The 24,937-nt window shown below is 40.7% G+C and overlaps 1 protein-coding gene across 3 annotated transcripts in view; it reads left to right on the top strand.

The window, feature by feature from the left end:
* The window catches only part of LOC127367215 (proprotein convertase subtilisin/kexin type 4-like), a 172,915-nt gene that overhangs the window by 109,383 nt on the left and 38,595 nt on the right, over nt 1–24,937 (top strand). For all 3 annotated transcript variants that reach the window (XM_051406889.1, XM_051406890.1, XM_051406888.1), the window contains exon 13: nt 7,400–7,513. In XM_051406889.1, the coding sequence (XP_051262849.1) occupies nt 7,400–7,513 (114 nt within the window). The remainder of the gene's footprint in view (nt 1–7,399; nt 7,514–24,937) is intronic.

The following is a 24,937-nucleotide window of genomic DNA, read 5'->3' as shown; positions in this document are numbered from 1 at the left end:
ACAACCTTTGTAGTGTACATACTCACAGATTTATATTTGAACATATTCAAAGAGTATAAGTACACAATTTGTCTTACAAAGAGATACAGCATACACAGATACAGTATGAACATGAATCATGTATATTAACCTCTCACAAGAACTCATTAATTTGTGTGTTATGTGCACATTGTCCTGAACCGGTCATAGACACACCTGCACAGAAATGTACACATAAATACAGACACACAGATTCAAACTGTCTTACAATCACACACACACACACACACACACACACACACACACACACACACACACACACACACACACAGGTGTGTATACACATGTACTCATTAACCACATAAAATCAGGGCTGCGCTGGTAGAGTGTATTTAAAGGAGATTGCAGGCATGCAGTTATTGGACTTGGCCTAATTGATAAACCCATTAGTAACACTTGTTCAGATAACATGGGAGGAATCTCAGTCTGCTCACAGTCGCTCCAAATGGGTTCACTTAGGCTTAGAGTGCAGCACATTAAGAGAAGATTACAGAGCGATGTGGAGCGTCTTACCAGTCCACGCCTCGCTACTGTGAGATTAATAGAGACGAAATAAGGACAGAGACGGAGAGAACATTGGACACTCTGTATGTGTGTGTGTGTAGTTGTGCAGCAGTTGGTGTTCTGTGAGTCTTTTGTATTTTTTTCTCTAAGCTATGTGTGCACATACATGTGTTTTTCTGCAGATATGACACAGTTGGTGATTGGCCTTCTATCTGTGTATATTCGTTTGTGTGTGTGGGTGCTTTTGCTTCTGCTCTGTGTCTGTCTCTATATGTGGGTGTTTCTGTGCTCCTCTGTAAATGTATATCCACATGTGTGTTAGTTCCTCTGCCTTTCAACTAAAGCTGCGAGATGGCTCGGCAGAAGATCTAAATGCGAAGTGTCCAAGCAGAAGATGTGTTGCCTGGGATGAGACAGTGGGGTTTAAACTGCTGCTTGTCTTGTACCAACACATTATACCCTGCTGACTAACAAGCTTGGCTGTTGGTGATATTTCCTCCAGCTTATGTTAAAGAAAAAGGAAAAAAATGATTTATGAGTTGAAGCTGATGATGGCTCATATTTGATGCTTCTCCTCATGTTCAAATTGGACCTTTTCAAGCCACAAAATTACAGATATTCAGAGATGCACCGATTTTTCAACCATGATATTGACTCTGATTCCAACACAAACTCAGGGAACTGATCCGATACAGATGCTTTATTTATTTATTTTTTTTTACAAAAAGTAAAATCTGTAAACCCCTCTGTGTAGAATTAAGATGTGTGTGAGCTGATCACCTCTTACTGTAACTGTATGTGAAGACACTAATACATCAACATGCTTTTTAGGCTTGTACACACTTTATTTGTATTGTTTAGAAGGTTTATGGAATTGTGTCATTATGATGCATCACCCTCATTACAACAGACACACCCAACGTGTTTAATACATGTTAGACACACAGTTCGTGCCGTATAATTACTTGAGTTGAGAACAGATACAGACCGCACCAACAGCGCTGAGCTTTAGCTCTGCAAAAATTCTTCTGTCAGATTAATTACATATTTCTACATCTCTTTACCAAACCTCTCCACCTGTGCATGGCTCACTTGTTTTCCCCTGACCAAAAGCAAACTGCTTAACAACGTAGCTCCTCCTATGGTATTTAAAGTCTTTTTCTACAAGTTCTTTGCTAAGAAGATAATAAATTCCTTACAAATACTGCACAGAATACTTGGTAACTTATCGAAGCAATTGAATGGATGAAGAGAACACTGTATCTAATGTGGATTCGCAAAGTTTAGCTGATACCCTGTGCACTTAAGGAGGTCAGTGTTGGTGCAGATACTGATCCTGGGGGTGGGGAGGAGGTGGAGCAGGTCAGTCACTCATCAGAAGGTTTGGGGTTCGATCCCCGGCTCCTCCTGCTGCATGTCGAAGTGTGTTTAAGCATGATACCGAACCCCAAAATGCTCCTGATGCCGTGCCATCAGTGTGTGAGTGTGTGTGAATGAGTATTAGTTTCTGTGTCTCATGAGCAGTTGACCTTGCATGGCTTCTGTGTTCATACACTGCCATTAGTGGGTGAATGTGGCATGTAGTGTAAAGTGCTTGGATTGTTTGGACTATATAGTGCAATCCATTCACCATTTACCAAGAAAAATTATATTTTTTAATTTCCCAAAGCAGCAAAGATTGTTCATTTTCCAGCTACAACCAAGAGTCAGTGTTCTAGGTCAATCATGGGATAGTTCTTGAAACTCTGATGTTGAAGGTCACCTAACCTTACTTAAGTAGTAAATTTAACCCAAACCATCCCTAATCCTAACCCCAAACCTAACTCTAGCTACATTGCACTAAACCATAAACTTGTCACATCATAAAACAGATTAATTTTTCAGCAGTCACTGAGGACTTGTTGGATGGATCCCTACCAATACTTAGGGTTTCTTTCTGTATACCTATAATACATATAAAGCTTTAGTGAAACTCTGAGGATTAGAATTGTAAGACAAATAAATTATGTGATATTCAGACTGAATGTCACATTATAGTCAGTATGAGATAGTATTCACGAATAATAGAATAAATGTGTGATCAAATCTACAGAACCTTACAAAGTGGATGACACTAAATGGATGATATCTGCTTTGCAAAAGGCAATTACTGGAAAACTGATTGATCCTATGTTATATGTTTTCATCTTTTTTTACTACTTACAGCACTTGCACACATAAAAACACTGTTTTATTATGTGGCTTGTGCTCCCTGCAGAATTTCATTTTTCAATGGTTGTTTACCAGAAGAAAAAAAAATGTTTGAGTGTGCTTCTCCTAAATGATCGGGAGCTGACAGTGTTTTCTGCTGGGTCCTGATCTCTCTCTCTTTCTTCACCCCTCCATCTTTCTGTCCCCTCGATTGCCCATCTCTCGCCCTCTCTCCCCTGGGCTGGACACTTTGTCCTTGCACTCTCCGTCTCCTCCTCCTCCTCCTCCTCCTCCTCCTCCTCCTCCTCCTCCTCCTCCTCTCTGCTTGGGCCCAGTGTGAGTGATAAATTATTCGTGGGCATGCTCTGAGGGCCCAGGGCTGCTCATTCCTGCACACAGAGGACTAGCATTGATCCGGCCTGTGGTTCAACTTAATTGGAAACCCAGTTACACCAGCTACAGACACACTCCGACACACACAAACACAGCGCACACACGTAGATGCACAAGCATGCGCTTCCAAACATGCCATCTACTGTAAAGCGGCATTAACACGCACATAGTATGCAGTATTATATAGTAATACACCCGTTTATAGGTGCATGGATATAACAAATGTCAACATAATTATGCAACACACACACACGCACAATCCCCACATGCATTCATGCATTAAAGTGTTACAGAATTAGCATCTGCCCAAGTATCAGCTACAGTATGTATGTTTTATGGTTGCACATATACAAGCTGCAGTACATAATACAGGATTGTGCACACACAGCTACTATATACATACATAAACACACACACTCCAACAATAAAACTCCAGAATTCACACACGTGCATGATCTGTCACACAAGGACAAGAAGATGGACACAAACCTGTGCACACACACGCACTTTATAGTCACTAAGTCTGCATTCTAAGCAGCACTAAAGAGGAGTAACAGTCCACAGTGGAGCAATATGGAGGCCCAGGGTTATCGATTGGACTGAGACACTGACTATCATACAGCTAATAGATTACATCAGACACATCGGAGCGGCTCAGTCAATGAGGCCTGATCCTATTAACTGGGGATTTGTAAACAGTTGTGTGCTCACTGTGACGGCTGCTGTGCTGCTTTGTGAGCCTTGGCGAGGGGATGGAGGCTGTAAGGGTCTGAAGGAGGCTCATATATTGTAGCACTCTGCCCTAATTCTCCCATGAGCTAACAGCACAGTGTTCATGTGTGTGCTGGACAACGTGCTTTAATTTTGTTGTCTGTGAAACAGTGATGTCAGCTGTCTATCCTTCAGAAGACGCCAGTGTCTGCAATTATAATTTTACAGTGATTAATGCTTTCACAGAGTGAGATAATCCATGACAGGAAACATGATGCCTTCACTGGGTTTTGTCAAAAGTTTTTGTGTTATTTCTTCATGCATGAGTTGAATGGATGATTGATGGATGAGCTATTTTGTAAGATACATGTCAGCTTACAGGCTTGATCAGACCAGCATTTAAAGCAGTTTTGGAGGGAAACAGATTCATTTTCGATGTGAAATAGGGCTATTCAACTTTGGGTTCAATTTTGGCATCCTTGGAACAGGCCAATTTCGAAGCAGACATTTTGACTAGTAATAGTAGGAAAACATTAACAATGGCTCTGCTCTGATCAAGGGTCCAAGTAAACCATACCAGGGCCATGAAACTGAAGCAGTTTTCCTCCTACTGTCACAAACCAAGACGTCCTCCTATGAAAGGCCTATGGAAAACTGAGTCCCAAAATAGAAGAAGCTATCATATTAGCAGTGCTCCACCACCACCTTTATATAACCCTCCTGGAGTAGCTGCAGTCAGTGAGACATGACTTGATGGAAGTACATATCTGTTGTCTGTTTAGCAACCAAACTATTGTAGATGGCTAGCAATAGCATGTTCCCGGCTGGCTAGCATGTTAGCTCGCCAGCTATGCCCGCAAGGAGACACCCCCAAGGACACTTTAAAGCCAAAATCTTGAATGTTTTTAATAGATTGTTCTCTTATATCTTTTATTAATTTTAATATTTTGTGTCGTTTTAGTCATTTTAAACTGTTACTCCACACTACTGTAAATGAGGGCCTCAATTATTTCTCTAGTTTATATAAATACAAATAAAGATATGGAGGTGTGGAGTGAAACCATGAATATGGCACATCTACCATGGTAGGAGGTGCTCTTTATACCCCAGTGACATGCCAGTGACAGTAGTTGATCAAGTGTTTGGGAGTTGCACATCTTGACATTGGCATTTCATCACTTTAGCCTTTTGCATATTGAACAGAAAAGTGAAACAACTTGCACGCAGCACACCCTCCATAATCTGCTGTAATGTGATGTATTTTAGTCTAAAGGCTCCTTTTCATGTGCGGACAGAGGTTAATATCAAGCTTCTAAAAATACTGAACAAAGGTTTATATTAAATATAATCACATGTAGCATGTCATAAATAAGTAGGGGAATTACTCAATAGCAATGACAACTAACCCTGAAAATCCTTTGCTTTGGCATATGTTCTTCTCCTTGAGCTGCATACCAAATTCCATAAATTGTGGTTTTGTGCTTTCTTGCAGCCAAACCAAAAGCGACAGTAGGAGAGAACACATGGTCTATTGATACAAAGAGGTAGTGCAGAGAAGAAAAAAGTCCACCTCTAGTTAACAGCTCAGTTCATCTTAAGTCCATTACAGCATAAGCAATACTTCTATTTAACCAGCACTATGGTAGATGCTGGTCGTGGGGTTTTCAGATTAATTTCGTGGCCTAAACCTATTCACATGTCCCTTCAGGGGCTGTGCGGCAAAGAGGAGTGAAAACATTAAGGGAGAGAGAGAGAGATAGCGGTAAACTCAGTTCTCAGCCAACAGTGTGTTTTTAAGAGCAAAACGACTTTTCCAAAATAAATAGATCTGTGTCGCGGACTGCTAGGAGGGAGAAAAGCCCTCGGTTCAATAATTAATTCCCGAGTTGAGGGTTTTGGAGAGCCGCTGATTGGGCTGATTCTTTTTTTTATTCTGTTATGATACAAAGGAGGCCGTTTGAAGTAATTTGTCCCAGAGAGAGCGGCTTGGAATACCATACATGCTTTGATTTAGCAAAGCAAATTTAATTTTGTTTGCTTTATGCAAACCAGCCGGGGCCGCGGGGGTTTCTCTCATTCCACCAGAGGGGTGATGGTGGTGGTGGTGCTGATGATGGAGGTGGGGGAGTGCACACAACAGAATCACTCTGCTGCCGCTAATATATAATACTGAACTCACACTCATGCACACAGACGCATGCAGTGAGCAGCAACAGTTCAAAAGTACAAAGCCTATCCCCCTACACACACACACACACACACACACACACACACACACACACACTCCAATCCCTTTGAAATCAAAGCTTAAAATAATTGTTTGTGCGTTGTGTTTTGTTTCATTCTATCCGTCTATTATTAGTGTTACTGGTATTATTTCTATCATGTTGTTTTAGCTGCCTGCTCTCACTGCTTGCCGGGGTTTTGTTTTATGCTGCTAATGAAAGCTTCTCTCCTCGCTTTTGTTCTCCTTCGCTTTTTTCCAATACGTGAATGGAATACATCTGTTTATATCTGCGCCTGATTTTTCCTGAGATTCCTTACACTCAACAGCACAATAATGAAGAGGCTACTTGTGATTTACTTCTTTTTTTTTAAGGGCTTTTCTTCACATCTTTGTGCAGACATTTGCCATACAGCAAAATTATGCAGATATACCTTAAGGTGGCTGAACAGACATGATGTAATGCAGTTATGTCATGATTATTGGGAAAAATGAAGTCTAACTGTGTTGCGCACCTTTAATTACCATGGCTCTGTTCCTCTGTACTGGAGAAACGACTGTACGTGTACAGATGTTAAGCAAACAGTGGAGGCATTTCTTCTCAGAAAGAGAAAAGGCAGTTCAGAATGGGTGGCCAAGCGGTTTTCCTATACTCCATTCAACTCATTTTCTTAGGGAACAATAATGAGTGGATAAAGCAGAAAAACCCAATTTCCTTTATGCTTTTTATATCCTGAAAAAGCCCTCGTTGACGACCCTTTGGTCTTTTGTTATAGAAAACTGAGCTAATATCCTCCAGCTCTCGGCGCAGTTTAAAGGTCTTAATTGGATTCCATTAGTATATTGCTTGACATGACACTTGAGTCCGCTCTATTAGAATTCCCCTGCCTGGGATTAAAAAGAATACTTTTTTCTACATTCAACTCTCTAGGCTCTTTTGTTAAAGTCTCAAATATTCTTTGTTGGATTCACAGTTTTTTAGTGACACCATTATACAAACCGTAAGCTTGACTTAAACAGGTGCTTTTATGTCTAGAGGACCTGCTGTAAAAGGTATGACAGTGTCTCATCGCAGCGGTTTATGTATCAATAAACTTTAGCATTAATACAATATAAGCATTACATGTGTGCCTGATGGAATATGCTGTAAGTCCCATAAAACAGTCCTTCAGCTCTTTCTGGAAGACAAGACTGGAGTCCATGTTGAGCTCCCTGCAGGTTTCTTTTCAGAGTATCATGCAGAGTTGAAGTGTTTCCTCTGTGGTTTCAGTCAGTGTAGAACACGGGCCAAAAGAAGGATGCTTTTGATGATATTCTGTTTCATGTCTCTTGCCCTAGTCCTAACCTGACGTGGAGGGATGTTCAGCATCTCATTGCCGAGACAGCAAAGATCCCTGACCCCAAAGAGCCTGGGTGGAACATCAACGGAGCAGGATTCCATGTTCACCATAGGTATTGTGATACACCCATACATCCATGTAAATACTCCTATGGTTCTGCCAACATTCTGCCCACTTTTTTTGTGTTGGGGCTTTTATTGCCTTTAATCAATAGTGAAGAGTGACAGGAAGGGGAGTGAGAGAGGGAAAGAGGGGGTGACGAACAGCAATGGGCCACAGGTCGGAGTTGAACCCATGGCCGCTGCAGGAAGGGACAGGGTGCCTCTCATTCTGCCCGCTTTAAGTGAGGCTTACATGTAAACCAATTTATTAGTCAACCAGTTGACACATGAATAGTTCTTTAAAAGCAAAGTTAGATACAATGCTTGACTAAAACCCTCTATAATTTGTTGTTATGCCTATTCAAGCAACACGTGTCTAGTTTTGGTTTTGTCTCTTTAAAGAAATTACAGTTACTTTGGATGTCTGTACAGTAAATAGAGGTTACAGCTCGCAACTGCTTAAAAAAAGACTGGAACAAGGCAAAACAGTTAACCTGGCAAAGTAAAAAAAAGGTTAAATCCGTACAAAAACCACAGGGTGAAACAATAACAAGTTGCGGTCATATGGGTATTTATGTGCCGAGGAACCAGCAAAGACTTCAGGAAGTTACTGCTCCCTGCCAGGAAATAGTTCGGAACATAACCCCTGTAAAATATAATTTGCCAGGCTAGCTGTTTCCCCCTTGTTCCAGTCTTTCTGCTAAGCTAAGCAATCTTCTTATCTAACTCTGTAAGAATGTGAATAAGCATATTTCCAAGTGTCAAAATGCTCCTCTAACACAGGGGGGGGGTTTACTATCATTGCTTTCATTAATTATGTGTTTGTAAATAATCTCTAGTGTAACAGTTTGATGGTACACTTTGTCAATTTTCCCCTGTAATATCTATCGGCTGTGAGTCTGTTGTAAACCCGTACAGTAGTTGCTGTCAGATCCATTAAAAAGTTATCATATTTGAGTGTGTCACCCTGATAAATACATTGTTTACCTTTTATTAGGTGAACCTAAATTCTACATGTTTAGATTCACATCAGTTGTTTCTTCATTTCCAAATAACTGTTGTGAAAGTAAGTAGTCCCATTGCTTGTGCTGTAAAGAACTCCAAAAAACCCCACAGATTCTACTTTATAAGTGATATCTCTCAGTATGCGTGATAATATTATAAAAAAAAAATATATATATATATATATTATTATGTTTTTTAAATCATGTAAAGGAAGGAGTGGTATGGATGGCCGGTAGTTTGAGATCCTAGTTCTACAGTGGGGAGACAATAGTTGTGATTATGAAATGTGTGATTACAGTAATTCTCCCTATATGATCTCCAGCTGGGATCATTCTTCAGGTAAATTAAAAAATTCAGTTATACCTGCAAAATGTGCCATAAGTGTTTATTTACCAGCCACTGTAACATAAAACAGTTTAAAATAATATATTGAATTTTAAGTAAGGTCAAGCCAACGGCAAGAGATCAGGTGTTACTTATTACAAGTTTACTCGTGTAAACAGTCTACCATGAATCACACAGGCGGCGTCATCTTCAACTGCCTCACTACTGTATTTGCCACGTGCACACACCACTTTAATGTTCACACACACCTACACACTCTCCTCATATAAAGCATTTCAACCTGCAAAAAGCAGCTGTTTTATGACAGTTGAGACAGGTGATCTTGTCCAGAGAGGAGTGTCATTGTAATCCTCTAATGTTATTATCACACCCACAGCGTGTCTGAGTGTCCGTACCTGCTCTGATTTATACAGACAGAGGCTGGAGGAAATGGAGCCTCTCCCTCTGACTGTATGAAGCATGAATCTGGCAGAGAGAGAGAAAGAGAGAGGGAGAGCCCTGTGCTCCCCCAGACATCGTATAAACGCTTTTACAATGCTTTTACAATGTCAGCCGGGCGATGACATATCCGTAATCAGTCATAGCGTTTGTGATGTTTTTCCTCTGCTCTCTGCCTCACTCACCTTAAGATTTCCTCTCTTCATCCTGGCTCTAGCGCACTGTCCTCACCTCTCTTTGTAGGTCCTTTTCCTATCCTCCCTCACCCCTTCTTCTCCCTTTTCTTGCCATTATTCCCCCTCGCTGTGTTCCCATTTCTCTCTTCCATCCCCTCTTTCGCAGCATGCCGTGTCATAAAATAGATTGTAATTACTGTGTTGCTGTGAGAAGAATGGATTAATTAAAATATAATGATGCCGATCACACCAGCGGGCGTCTGTTGAAATCTGTCCATTTAGGGGCTCTGGCAGAGGACTTGTAATGCCCAGATCATACTCAGGCTAATTATGAAGAATGGTTTATTGCATGGGCAAGGACGGATGGACTAGACAGTGCAATGAGCACAGGGTCACTTACCATCAATGAGGTTGTTACAATACATTAAACATTAGATATGATCTGTAATGAGAGGATCCATGTTTAAGAAAATTGAAGATAACGCTGACTGCTTATAGGTTATAGCAGGAAGTTAGTGATGGATTGGATTCTATACTTGCCAGTTTTTGGCTTGATTCATCAGATTATTCAATATTTTCATGTATGTAATGTAAGTGTTTTTTTAAATGTTGCTGTTTGACTCAGGGGTGATTAAACCTATTCCCTAGAAAAGTCCTCAGCCACACAGAAAGAACTGTAGATCACATTAGCAGTGATAATCAACAATACAAATTCTACAAAAAAGAGCGCCACCTACAAATTCAAATTTCATCAAGAGAAAATTGAGCAAAAACATACCACAGTGCTGATAATTATATTCATGCAGTGCAGTAACAGCACAGAAAATGAGAAAATGAAACTTTTGCTGTACAGCAGCCTCTGTTACGGTGAAATAGCTCAACACACTGCAGCATGAGAAAACCCATGCACATAAATAAACCACATAGCACCTGTGTCACCTATTTGACAACACATATATAAAGAAAAAGGCTGCATGAAAACAAAAAGTCAATAGAAAAGCTCTGCACGTCAAGTTCAGTTACAAGTTTGTTCATTTGGACGTTTTTGTGGGACACATACTGATGAACACATGACAGACACTAGTAAAAGCCTAACGGCAGGTATACAGCCAATGTGTCTAATAATATCAGAGTCAGAACGTCCAAACTCAAATAAACACTGTTAGTTCATTTTCAAACATTATTGACAAGTGGTCGATATATTCATCACTTGTCTTTGCTTTGACTTCTTTGTGTTTTCTGTATTAGCAGCACATTTGGTAATGCTACACTGGTGGATGTGAAGTTGCAATGTATTAGGCTCTCATGGCTGCTGTACACTGTGGCCTAAGGCACAGTTAAAGGAAAAAGGTGTGTTTCCCAGCATCAACGTGCATTTGCATCCCAGATGGGCACATCCTGGTGACTGTACCTTGACTTCTTCCTCTGACTGTGTGACACGTCTCACAGCCAACTGACTCAGTAACCCTGTACAGCGTGGGTTTGCAACCTGTGGCTCCGGAGCCACATGCAGCTTTTGAGCCCCTCTCCAGTGGCTCCCTGTGGCTTCGACAAAAAATTATATTGAATTGATATTCTTAACATTTTCACTTATCATTGTTGTAAGCCTGTGTGATCCAATTGTATTGTCAAATTGTAAAAATGTGTAGCCATTACACACTAAATTAAGAAAGGTTTTAACATTTTATTACCTCGAATGTGACAACATGAAATCATATGTTGCATTCTGTCCTGACGCATCTTCCTCTATTTTTTGCTGAATCTTAACAGCAGTGGCTACTAGTCTTCAGTCTCCCTAGCAAGACTCGTTATAGACCCCAAATCAAAATAAAAAAAAGAAGAAATGTCTCAGAGGAAAGTAGAGAATTTAATGTGTGGACAGATTTTTTTGCTTTCACAACAAATGCTGCTGGCTTACTTGGCAAAATACGTATTATAAAGCTCAAGTATGTGACTCCAGACAGATGTTTTTCATGTTAAAGGTCGTTGACCTCTGGTATACGGCAATCTACCATCTACCTAAAGTTAAAATTAGCTACCGTAAGCTGCAGGTGAAAGCAGATCCAGTAACTGTAGCAGCAAAAGCAACAACATTTTATTGCTTATGAATTCAAATCTGTAATTTCTTCTTTCAAAAGTTACATTAAAATGGTCAAATAAATGCTGATGTGGAGTATAATAAGTTTCACAGGGAATTTTGTGGATTAAGGACAGATGGTTTTGGTGAAAGAAGCACGGCTTTGTAAAAGCTGAAGGAAAAATAGCTGCCTTAAAGATGTGGGGGGAATTGGCATTGATGTGTGTGTTATGTATGTTTATGTGTGTGTGTTGGGGGGGTGGGGGGGGTTGTCGGGTGGGTGGAAGGGGTCGCCCGCATCCCAGAGTTCCCATCTGTTTGACCTCCATATAGACTGGGAGCCTTTAGAAACTCTGATATTGGGGAGCGACCTCCCCCCTCCACCCACCCCTCTCACCCTCAGCTCCCACCGCCATGACGACAATAAACATGTCAGCCGCCACACGCCAGAGCAATCTGCAATCAGATTTACTGTGCATGAAATATGGTGGTGCTTTTATTGGTCCAAAGACTTGTCACTCATAATTTATAGGCTGTTGCCAGGCCCGGCTGTGATGTCAGCGAGCTCCCAGCACCCTCAGGAGAATCAGAAGGGGGAGAGTGAAAGAGATAGGGGTGAGGGGTGGTGGCTGCGCGGGGGTTTAGAGATATAAGAGGACAGAAAATGTGTGTGTGTGTGTGTGTGTGTGCAAGAGGGAATGAGGGAGAAAAGGTGATGGAAATGGGTGAAAAGAGGAAAAAAATAACACGCATCCATCCTGTTCCTCTCTATGGGGAGTTTATCAGGTTGAAGGAGTGAAAGTGTCAGTTTTTTTCCAGGGCCTGTACAAATGGATCTCCCTCTCCTCTCCTCTCCTCTCCTCTCCTTTCCTCTCTCCTCTGCCGTTGCTCGCTATGCTTTGAACACTGACACCTATTGATCACATGTTTCGACGAGGGGGTGGTGGGGGGGAAATTAATCTGCGATTCACATCTCCACTTGAAGCCTCTCTGACCCAGAAATAGAAAGTGGAGGATCTGGTGTTAGCGGTTTGCACCGGAGGGATGACGTACGGAGAAGAAGCGGAATGTCCAAACAGGCTTAATTTCATTTAATCTCTTCTGATAGCATAGGTGAAACTACAGTAATTATCCTGTGGGAGATTTAGATAGAAAATAACAGCGGTGGAATAGATCAAAGAAACGCTGCCCTCTCTGCAAAGACAAAGTGAATATCAAGGAGAATGCATGAGTGGTAAAACGGTATCTTATGAGAAAAAAAAGAAAAAAAAACTAGTATGGCATTAAAAAATTAGATAAGATTCAATCCCTCTTTTGAAAAATGATGCTCTGTTCACGGAGAACCATTAGAATGTTTACATTTGCGGCATTTTGTTCCATATCAAAATAATTAATTGCCTCCATTTTCAAATTAAAAGTACATTACAACACAATTAAGGATGCAAATGAGTCTGGGCCTGTCGCGAGGAGCCAGAAAATGTGAAAGAGTGACTGTGTTGATGTATGAGGGTTTGCGTGCTTTTTTGTGTATTAGGTGTGTCGCAATGGATCATTGTGCATGTGTGTGCGTACTGTATGTGTGTGCCTGTGTATCCGAATGCAAAAAAAAAAATGTTTCTCACTGCCTTTATTGAAGAGGAAGAGCCAGTGTTGAAATTGCATCAGCGTGGGGAAATAAATCAGAGCTGTGCGGTAATAAACAACGGAGTAATTAGGTCACTCTTCCCTCAGTAACTGATCGACCAGAGGAACAGATACTATGTTATTCCTATTGTGTTAAAGGCTTCTGTCACCGGTTAAAAAAATCACCCAACATAAACAGAACACACACTTTTTACACACACATATTTCTCTACCCCTGCCTCCTTTCCAGGGGGCTCTGACCTGTTCGGTGAAAGATGTCTACATGGCGCTGGAAACCGGGAACAGTAAAACATAATTTTGTCATAACCTTCCCTCTTTGGAGGGAAAACAGATATAAAAGTATATAGCCTGTGGTTTACTGCGAGTCCCCCTCACCCAGCCTGGCAGCAGCACGCAGGGCTGATGGATGCCGGGCGTCGGCCGACTTTTAATTGCTCGTAAATTTTTGATCCAGGGAAAACGCCACGTTCTCCTTGTCCCCCGGCGACATGGGTGACGGAGCCGCTCAGGAGGGAATCAAAGAGCCACAAAGAGGATGGGAGGTAGAGAAAGAGGCATACGCAGAGACACAGTAACACACTTAAGCTACGGGCACATGTCACCAGGTGCTCAATAGCATGAGATATAGAAGACTTTGTGAGTGCATGAAGGACCTTTAGTCCTGAGTATCAGCATGGTCCTGTCAGCATGGGGTACTTTGATAAGGTGAATGTTCCTCTTTGAGAACACCAACAAAAAGCAGGAACAGATTTCATTAGTCACTTATTCAAACAATATAATTATCAGGTTCCTGCTTCTCAAATGTGGAGATTTTCCCTTTTTTGTCTTCTTTGATAGTACACTGAATATCATTGGAGTTTGGACTGTTGGTTGGACAGTGTACAATAATAAGCAATGTAACATTATTAGATATTTTTATGTTTCATCTTGGACGCTGGGTTTTTGGATTTTCTGACACTTTATAGACCAAACGACTAATCGATTAAATGAGAGAAATATACGAAGATAAATCAATAGTTCAAATAATCAATAGTTGTAGCCCTAGCTCAGTCTAAACACATATACTGTACAGTGAGTAAAAGCGCTCGCTAGCGTCCCCTAGAGACTGTACTGGTTGTTATTGTACACCCTATTTAGACTGACTCACAGGTTACGGTCTTCAGATGGCCTATCGCTACATGAAACAACAACAACCTACATACTAGGAACCTATACGCTGAAAATGGCAGCTTACCCTGACCCTCACCTGGTTACTAACTCTATGGGCATTGCAGAGATTTAACCATTTTAATGTCAGGTTTCCCCACCATTTAAATGTTTGACTTGAACAACTTCTCCTGACACTATTTTGCAAATGCCTCATTGCTACATATTGGGTGTAGTGCTGCCTAAGACCACTGTGATTGGTGTAAAGGAATAAAAACATGCAAGCGCGACTACATCCTACTTAACTGAAATGATTTAGTGTCATCTATCTGTGAAGTTGACTACCTGCAAATTCGCAAAAAACACAAAGGCCTCTATCTAGACACAGTGTTGCTTTGTCTGTTCTGGGCTACTGTAGAAACATGGCAGTTCAACATGGCGGACTCCATGGAAGGCGTCAATAGATACAATTATACACTAATGAAAACTGCCAATAGATCCTCCTAAATGTTACACACTGGAACTTTAAATCTTTTAAATCTTTAGATCTTTTTATGGACCTTCAAGAACACACGTTAGCTGACCTCTATTATGTTTCTGTAAAGGACATATACTAAGGATGGTGTAGCTATAATATATAGATGCCCCTTAAATTTTTTATCATCAAAGGAAAAACTTTTTACTCTTTTACTTCCATTATTCCTGTAGAAACTCAAAGACCAAATTGTCCGTGTCAAGCACTAACTGTGGCTGCAGGAATTAGAGAACCTCTAGCAAACACTAACAGGCTCAAGAACTGAGGTGCAGTAGCCTGCATTTGCATATACAGCTCTCTTTCTCTTCGTTTACTGTGGAACATTCCTTTAAGTGCCTGTACAGTGTTGACAGTAATGGAGATGAGATTGAAAAATGGGGTTTAAAAACCATCTCTGCAGACTTGTGACTGTTGCCAAGCCTAACAGATGCTCATCTGATCAATTTCTCACCCCGTTTGTCTTCCTCCCAAGATGAAAGTAAGAGGAGATAAATATAGGTTTATCCCACCATTTGCTTGTTCATTGCAGTGAGGTCCGACATCCTGCCAAGGATTTTGATTATTGCCTTCTAGTGTGGCAGACATGGTCTAGCCTCGGATCTCTATCACTATTTTCGGCTTTTTTCTTTCTGTTTTCCTCTCTCGTTTCTCTCTGCTTTTTTTCTCTCCTCCTTCCCTTGCTGTTTTTGTTGTTTTAGCCTCATTTGGTGGTTTTCAACTCACCAGGTTTGGCCTGTTGTGATCTCTTCCCTTCTCACATCGATCCTGCCTCCATTTCCCCCCATGGTGACCAAATCAAGACACAAGGCGATCATCCACAGGTCACAGTCCAGGCCGGAGGTCAGAGGTCAGAGAGAGATGGCCAGGGTCCGCCTACATACATGACTTATGCCCCATGGTATGCATGTTGTTGTCATACACAATTTGCCACAGCCACTTCCTCTTAAACATAAGTCAGTCAAACTGAAACACACAGACATTGTGCATTCTCTTTGCAGTGATGCCAGGATCTTTATTTATATGTTAAATGTCCATAAATGCAGGTGATAGTCTGTATAGTGCAAGCAAGAACTGCTAGAAGCCAAAGCAGCATGACTTTCCATGATGCTGATTTGCCTAAATTCAAACAAACTGGCTACATGCCAAAAACACAGAGTGTAAATAGTTTTGAATTCAGACATTCTTCAAGATTTATTCCCACTACGTTTTCATCAGTTCTATCATTAACCAGATTTGTTATATAGTCTACAATCACAAAGCTTGACGGATGTTACACAGATGTTATTTTTGCCTCATGATTCAATACTGAAGCCTGGCACCTTGCATGACAGTAGACAGGAAACTGACAAACGGAGCTCAGGGGCCGTATCAAAATGGCCAAGAGAGCTTTTCAAAAACACCTCTTTTTACATTACTTTTTGTTTCTCGTGGACATTTCGAACTAACTTTTTTTTCATCTGGGCGTTCCCTGCATGCACAACCTCAGTTTTAAAAAAATATACAGCATGGTTTAGTAAGCAATTATGGCGTTTTTTTGTCAATAGCTTTTCAAATTCCTCAGACCAGTTTTCCATCTACATGGGCCTCCTACCATGATAAACTGTATGCAATCCCAGTTAAAAAAGAAAATCATACAATATGAACCAGTGAAAGTTTTTCCCCACTGTTCACCATTCTATTCCCGGGGGTTAAAATACAAATTATTATACTTAATTATTTCATTAATTTTGGTATATGGTTCAAATATTGTTATTTTGTTAGCAGCCAAACTACTGTACTTCCAGAGTATAACAGGAGTAAACAACAGTTTAACAAAGAAAATAAGGCAACAACTTCTGGTATTTTGGGGAAATAAGCAGATACAGACCCTTACTGTTTATATAAAGTTTAGTTTGGCATAAACAGACTAAGAATTTGCTAGTACTTAGAGCACAGATAGCCACGATGGATGACAAGACAAAGCAAAGAGCACGAAACGAATATTACCAATGGAAGAGAGAATAGGAAATTAAAAACAAATACTGACATTGCTCGGTTCACCACAATACAGTTCTAATTTTAGCATGCTCATAATAATGATCCAGATTCCCTGATATCACTGTCACAGTATCATTTAAGCTAACTGACTGACTATCATACAGTCATCCTGCAGGCTGACCCACACACAGACCCAGAGCTCGCTTCCAGCGGGCACAAAGGGAAAGAGACGGGTGAGCCTGATCAACCCCAGTAGTGTCAACCCAATTACTCATTCTCTTAAAGGGCTATTAAAACATAATTGCCCGGCGATTTACATCCAAGTTAACGTGGCCCCGAGATAATTTATTATTTTCCATAAGCCCTTTCTTTTGTGTGCCGACTGAAAGAGTGTGGGGGGAGAGTGAGAGGGAGACTGTAATTTCCTGAGTCATGAAGAAAGGCATGTTGGCAGCCCAGTGTAATTGTTTAAACCCCACTCTCAGACACCTTGCAGTCACCCCCTTTTAATCCTCGTTATCGCTCTCATTAGCCCGGGGTCAGGGGTCAGCCGGCTCCCCCTAGAAACACAAACACAGTGCTGGGAAGAGGAAGGGATGGATGGAGGGGAGTGGAGGGTTGGGGTTGGGATGGAGACAGAGATTTCCACTCCAGTACTGGTTAGACTGTATTTGCTTTATCAAGCTTTTTATTTTTAGAATATAGATACTTTGTTTATACTTTGCATTATTTTAGGCTAATAAATCTCCATTGTTTAAAATTTAACATTGGCAAGAATCTGGTGGTATGATATACGTATCACGTTACCGGGGTTACGATTCAATATAATATATCCGTCTATCTTGCTATTGGGGGTTTAAACATAAAAATGAAAGCAGCACTTTTTGAGATACAATATCACAAAACTAAATATCGCGATACGATATTTTTCAACATTTTCTTACATTCCTACTGAGTCCTGGAGGAACGCATTAGTATCAGTGATCATTTTTCCAACACAGACAAAATGTATGCATAGTTAGTGATTTTACAGTCAACATAAATGATAATATAAACAGAGATCAGATGTGTTAAACATCAGCATATGTTTAGTAATAGAAAAAATGTACAAATGTTAACTGACTTCCTTCTCTGGACTGCAACTCCTAAATGTCCATGTTCAGCCAGGATTTCCTCCATGAATTGCAGAAACATTGGTGACCTTGCTGCATGCTTTCTAAGCTGTGTTTTCATCTTACCTGCGTACTTTGCTTTAGTTTGGAGACATTTTATCTCAGCACCCGTGCCAAGCTTGAAATGCATTGCAGCCTGAGTAGCTCCTATTTTAAGCTCTCTTTTTCTGTTCTTTATCCCTTTGAAGGTGTGCACACACAAATGTAATGGCTGGACCTTTTGTGCAGTCCTTGTTGATTCGCCCTTAACAGCCTATGTACTAACTGTACACGCTAGCTAGAAATGAATGCAAGACCTTGCATATGGGAGTGTGTTTGTATGTGTGTTTGCGTCTCACGAGAAACTCAAGTTCTTTCAATTATTTTCCTCCAACCCCTCCCATTTTTCCACTCATCTCTGTATGTTTATGAAAAAGATTCTTAAAGTCCAAAGGTGAGCGCAATTTTTTGCTCAAGTCGAATTTCACTTTCAACACTCGTTTACAGGTCTTTGCATTATTATGCATATCAGGCTGCCTGTAAAGTGTGACTCTTATTCTGTCTGAACGCACCTTTAGTGTCGGCACTGTGTGCACAAACAAATGACATTTTGCAAATGTCTCCATTGAACAGCTTCCCTCCTTATTTTTTCTCATAAATTATGACAGTGTTGCAGGTCCCCAAAACTGTTACTCATAACATTCACTTTATCTGTAATGGACAGTGTGAACTCAAGAGCGTGAATATGGAAAGTTGCAAAGTGGAATATTCTGCATTTATTTATTTTATTCTTTATTATTTATTTATTTTCTGTGCCTCTCATTGTTTCTTCATTTTCAATCCATACAGCTCTATCTCTCTCTCTGTCTCTCTCTCTCTGTCTGTCTCTATCACTCTCTAACTTAATATTAATATAAATCATAAGAAATACAATTCCAATTCCTACAACTCATAAAGAATTGAATTCATTAAGTAAATAAAATAGATAAAATAAATAGAACAAGAAAATTGTGTGTGTGTGTGTCTGTGTGTTGGATACTGTCACGTTTAAGTTTTAAAGAACCCTGCATTTGTGTTTGTGTGTGTATATTCCATATATAGAATAGGAACAAGATACTAATTTATCACATTCAGTAATGATGTTTTTATTATATGTCCCTTTTGTGACAGTGAGTGTGTGACATATTGTGCAGCTGTGTTTGCTGCATGTCCCTCTCCTAAGAGAATAGATCTGTTGTTCTTCATGGTCATTTAGCTTCTTTAGGTTTGGAATTAGTGAATTAAATGTATTAAAGTATTCCAACCTGATATTATTGTATTTTCCACATTTTAAGAGGAAGTGCACATCTGTCTTCACCTCGCCTGTCGTGCATAACCAAATCTCTCTCTCTCTCTCTCTCTCTCTCTCTCTCTCTCTCTCTCTCTCTCTCTCTCTCTTTTTATTTTCAATTACTATTTAATGTCTTAAATCAAACATATTGCCAAAGGAAAACACATTATGCCACATATAGAATATACTATACTCATCCAATACAATACTCTCTCTCTCTTTCTCTCTCTTTGATTTTGCTCCGATCCTGCTCACCTTCACTGATCTGTCTGCAGGAATCACAACCTTGTTTTCCCCCCAGTGTCGCTCTCTAATTGAAGCTAATAAAGATCAATTAAAGTCATTAAGAGCTTTTCTTAAATGAGCCTTGTCTACTAAATGCATTAGCAGGCTCTCTGTCTTTCTATATATATACTACATCTCTCTCTCTCTCTCTCTCTCTCTCTCTCTCTCTCTCTCTCTCTCTCTCTCTCTCCTTATTTTGCATGCAACAGGGGCCTGTTGGTGTCTGTGGGGGCCAGGGTGCTTCCAGGGTCACATCAATGAACAGTACTCTTGGCTGTTCTTTCAGCTGACATTTAACTGCTACATCTGAGGCCAATGCCAGTATGTTTGCATCCCTTCTGCCAATAAATAAAACGTAGTAAGGGATAATCAGCAACATTTTCAGAAAGAAAGATTCTGATGTATATCCAGTTCATTCAAGCTTCAACATTTGCAGTTCTGAGCTACCAGTATCTGGAAGGATTTTCCCAGGAAACATCCTCTGTCACACAGGAACTGATGTTTTTTTATATTTTGACAAGTGCCAGAACAGAAAACAAGTAACATGACAGTTATGACTACAAGTTAAATGGAAAAGCCTCTGATGCTTTGTGAAGAACAGAACAGTATTCATCTATCACGGTACTGGGTTCACAATAGGACTTCCTCTCAATTTTCTCTTTAGCAAAATTAAATTGAAGACAAATTATGACTAATGACTATGTTTCTTAGGCAAAAACTGAAAAAAATATATTTTCTATTTATTATTTTCTTTATCAAATTAAAGAATCCTTTATTTCTGAGGAAGGATATTTCCTTTTCACTGTTAAAGTGAAGCTGAGAATATCACTTACGTAAAAAGACCTCATATCTCTTGTATTGTGATTTAACTGTCTTCAAATTCCTAATCGCAACTGTAATTCAGGTTTAGTACTGTTTTTTAAGGTAGCAAATATTTACATGCTAATATGCTAAACTGAAATACTGAATTACATGAACAATAAGAACCAGTTCATGTCTAATGTAGTAATTGGAAGTAAATAAGGATTCACTGTTAAAACCACAGAATGTTTCTATGTACATTTTTTAAGACGTATTCGAGTAGTGAATTATTACATTCACTTTATCATAACTGCTTATGTTTAAAGACAAATTTTGGACTTTGACATTTGGCTGTAGACTCACCTTATTACTTCAGAGTAGAGCAACAAAGTCTGAATAGAAAATATGTCCGTGAACAGTGTTGTGGTTTAAAGAGACATGCTGGTTCAGTATTTTTAACAATCACCCATCAGCCCTCATATCCACTGAGAATCCAGCTGAAGAAATGCCGGGGGTCGGAACGCTGACTGCTGTAGCGCTAGAGCTCTATTCTTACTCTAGACTCGACAGAAAACAGGCGATGTGACCGAGCGATGAGAGAGATGAAGGAGAAGGAGAAGTGACCCATTCACAGGACAGCAGGGAGCCTGATGGTGCTACCATGAGCTGACAGAACTGTCAACACACTTTATACAGCTGACTGTGTGTGTGTGTGCATGTGTGAGTGTGTGTATCTGAGAGGATTCATGTGAATATCCCAGTGTGTGCTTGCATGTCCCCTACATGCGAGAATACAGTGTGCGTGTGTGACTGAGAACATATCTGAGTGTGCACAGTACGTGTGAGTGTGTGTGTGTGTGTATGGCATTGTGTTTGTGTGTTAGAGACGATGTGTGAATGTTTTTTTTTGTTGTGTGTAAGTTTGTGTGCGTCTGTGTGTGTCTGAGAGCAAGGAAGAGACCACTGATGATTGTGTGCTTAGGTATCTTGGAGTGTGTTAAACAGACCAAAGCTAAATTAGATATTACCACATCCCAGCTTGCACGCATGTGTGTGTATGGTCTGTGGTGTGTGTGGAATGTGTTTCATTAGTTGTGCTGCTTCACGTGCCCGTCTGCAGCTTTGGTACAGTATAGCAGCCAGTCTGGTGCAGGGATGAGGCGGTAAGCTTCCGATCACTCAGCCTGGGCCGTGCCTCCCTCTCCATATGGCCACAGAAAGCCTCCGCTGCCTCCCCAGGCCTCTGCCAGTGTGAAAAGCAATTGTGTGGAATGTGTAGGAATTAAGTATCCCATCATTCAGCGCAGACATGCAATTAAAAGAGCTGCAGCCGTCACTCGCGGTAGACATCGCGTGAGTCATGTCACTATAACTCAACACAGCGGACGCCTGCCATTTTTCTGTTCTGAAGAGGGAGGAGTGAACACGTAGACAGACGCACACTTAAGAGGCTCACACACTTCCTGTGTTCCATTTGCTGTACACACTCATTGACATTCACAAACATAAACATTCAGATTTTTTCAAGTCTATCTTAATACAGTATGTATTTATGTATATATGTTTTTGTATGTATGTATGTCCAGAGTTACTGGTAGCTGATAATTCCTTTACTGCACTGAAAGAAATGGTGGTCATAGTGTGAATATAACTTCATATATTTAAGTTAATTTTTAACAAGTATTTATTGACTTCCCTTTGTGGACTTCAACCACTTTTTGTATTACTTTCAGGCTGTGTTCATGCCCAATCTGCTTAAGCTGCCAGTATACTTCATCAGAAGTTCTTGAACAGTTTCAGAAAGAACATCTTTCACACACTGGAACTGAGCCCGACAATTTCTGTAAGTTTCCATAACTGATAATCCAACATTTGCATCCACTTTACGCAGTGATTGTCCAGGTGCCTGAAGGTGAGAAGCTTTAAGCAGAGTTTGAACTTCCTGTTTGTCACAACTATTTCCATCACTTTATGGGTTTACAACTGAAACTATGACTGTCTTCCAGGAGTCTTAAAATGTCCTTTATCTTCGATATCGCTTCTTCCTCCTCTCTATGAGGGCAGACTTCTCTCTCCGCCATTGTGTGGCCATTCGGATCAGCTATAAACTTTTGATTTCTCAGACAACAAAGTTCCTTTCTGGCATGACCTGGCCTTTACTTTATGTTTACTCCTTTAGTCTGGTGTTCACAGAGCAACCACTAAGTCTCAGTCATCCTGCAAGTGGACTGAACTGTAGTTTGTAGGTAGAATGTACCATGAACTAACCACATAAGAGGATACCTGATTCATCTTCACTTTATAACATCCATTTCTGCCTATTAAGGTATGGAATTCATATTCTCCTGTTTCTAGTGACCCTTAATTGGCCAGTTGTAGTCTGGTCTGATGTTCATTTTCATCTATTACCATTTTAGCTCTTTGAGGGCATAGGGAATATAAATATCACCTACAAGCACAGCATTATATGCAAATTGTAGTTATTATACGATAATGTATAACATTGTTTCAGGATGACAGGTCACCAAAACTGTGAGTCAGACTGGTGGAGAGAAAGAGGAAATTTTGTATTTAAAAACTTTGGAAGATACCCACTTTATTTGTCTAACACAGAGTCACATTACCTTTGACTGGACTTTAGAATGCATTTTTACACAGAACGAGTAGTCACACTAGGAAATAAATAATGTTTTAATGTACATGTATGCACATACAGTACCTTGGCATACGAGTGTACAAGCTGTACATTAAGTGACTAGAGGAGGCAATTATAAAAATGTTGGCATTCAAAGAGAACAAAGGTCATGCATGATTGATGTTTAGAAGTAAATTGTTTGAATTTCTGCTGCATTACGTACTGTACATTTTCAGTTTAAGTACATAGTAAAGTTTAAACTGATATCTGAACACTCTTGGTAAATAATAAATTGGTATATTGTATATTTTCATACAGTCCGATAGTACAGGTGCTGGATATATTGTGTCTTGCAGGGCAGAAAAACACACTTTAATGCTTTAGTTTAACTTTTATAGTAGGACCAAGTAGCTCCACTGAGATTTAGAGTCATTTTTGCCAAGTGGCCAAAAGAGAAACATTACAAGAAGCAAAAAAAAAAAAAAAAAAGAAACACATGATGATTAAACATATGCTACATGAGCACTCAGACCCAGAATGACCTTATACATGAAGAAATTAAACCTCAAATCAATACACTACCACACTACCCAGTTTTTGTGTATCTTTATGGAAGGTATATTGAAATACCACTCCCTGTACACTATGTAAACAAAGAAGTAGTGTAGGGCTTGTCTCTGTAGTACTTCCTCTAGTTTGTTTCTATCTCTTCTGATAGCTCATATCAGTCTGTTCATAGAGCTAAGCCTGAGTGGGCTACAGTGTAAATATCCCAGACCTATTATTACTGCAACAAAATGTTCCTAGCCGTTGTCAAGCCACTAAGTACAAAATGGTGAATTGCAGACACGAAGAGAGATAATTGCCACTCACACTGGAAATTTGGCAAGCTCCTTCCCCACGAGACCCGGATGAAATGGTGCTTCAACCCCCGAAACTGTCATTCTTAATGAAATGGTAATTACAAACCCAGCGGAACAGCTGAGGGGCCTGCCGGGGCCCACGGAGCCCAACTACCAGAATAAACCTGCTACAACAACCTGCAGAGAGGAGGGAAGGAGGGAGGCAGGGAGGGAGGCAGGAAGGAAGAGGTGGGAGGCGAAGAGGCGGGGGAGAGAAAGACGATATAAAGCGAGAGAGAGGTTCAGGTAGGCAGAAACACCAAGAATCTGAGATTTATTTCAATTGTGAAATGTAATACACACTCCAGGTTGGAGTGTGCTGTACACTGGGACCCTCATCAATAACGCCGGCTGTGTGGAAGGCAGGAGGGGAGGTTGGTTAAAAGCGCCCACACAGCCTGGGTAATTGATTGCTTTGTAAGTGAACGTGTCTTTAACCTTTGGGAGGTCAGGCCCAGTCGGACACCATCAGTCCTGCCTGGGGTTGAACTGCTTCCAGCCGTTTGTCTTCCGCTGCTCCCTCGTCTCAGGGCCGATTTGTCAAGCATGAGATGTTTTGGGTGTTTAGATTACAGGCGAGATGGGAAAACAAAGGCAAAATGCCACCCCAAACAAAAGGCCTGAGCCTGGATCTCCCACTGATCTGCATGCCGGGCAGGAGGCCAGCTACCTGGGGTGCTGAAACTGAAAGTGGGAGGGAGGGAGAGGGGGGGTGGGGGGGGGTTTGCTGAAACAGAGCCACAATGAAGCCCCCGAAACACAGCCACTGTGGAGCTTGAACCAGAGCCAGAATGGAGGCTGAACGGGAGCCAACATGAGAATTGAACGACAGCCAGAACGGTGACATGAGATAGAGCCGGAATAGCGCCTTGAGATGCAGCCAAAATGGCAGCCAGAGACTCGGGGGGGATAGGAGGGAGCTCGGGGCGGCTAACTGTTTTCTTCACGGCACTACTCCTCATCACTGGAGATTTTAAAGTGTCCCTTT

Source organism: Dicentrarchus labrax, unplaced genomic scaffold, assembly GCF_905237075.1.
Source record: "Dicentrarchus labrax unplaced genomic scaffold, dlabrax2021, whole genome shotgun sequence".
Classification (NCBI taxonomy): Eukaryota; Metazoa; Chordata; class Actinopteri; family Moronidae; genus Dicentrarchus; species Dicentrarchus labrax.
The sequence above is the reverse complement of the archived record's forward strand: the minus strand, read 5'-3'. Positions and strand labels throughout refer to the sequence as shown.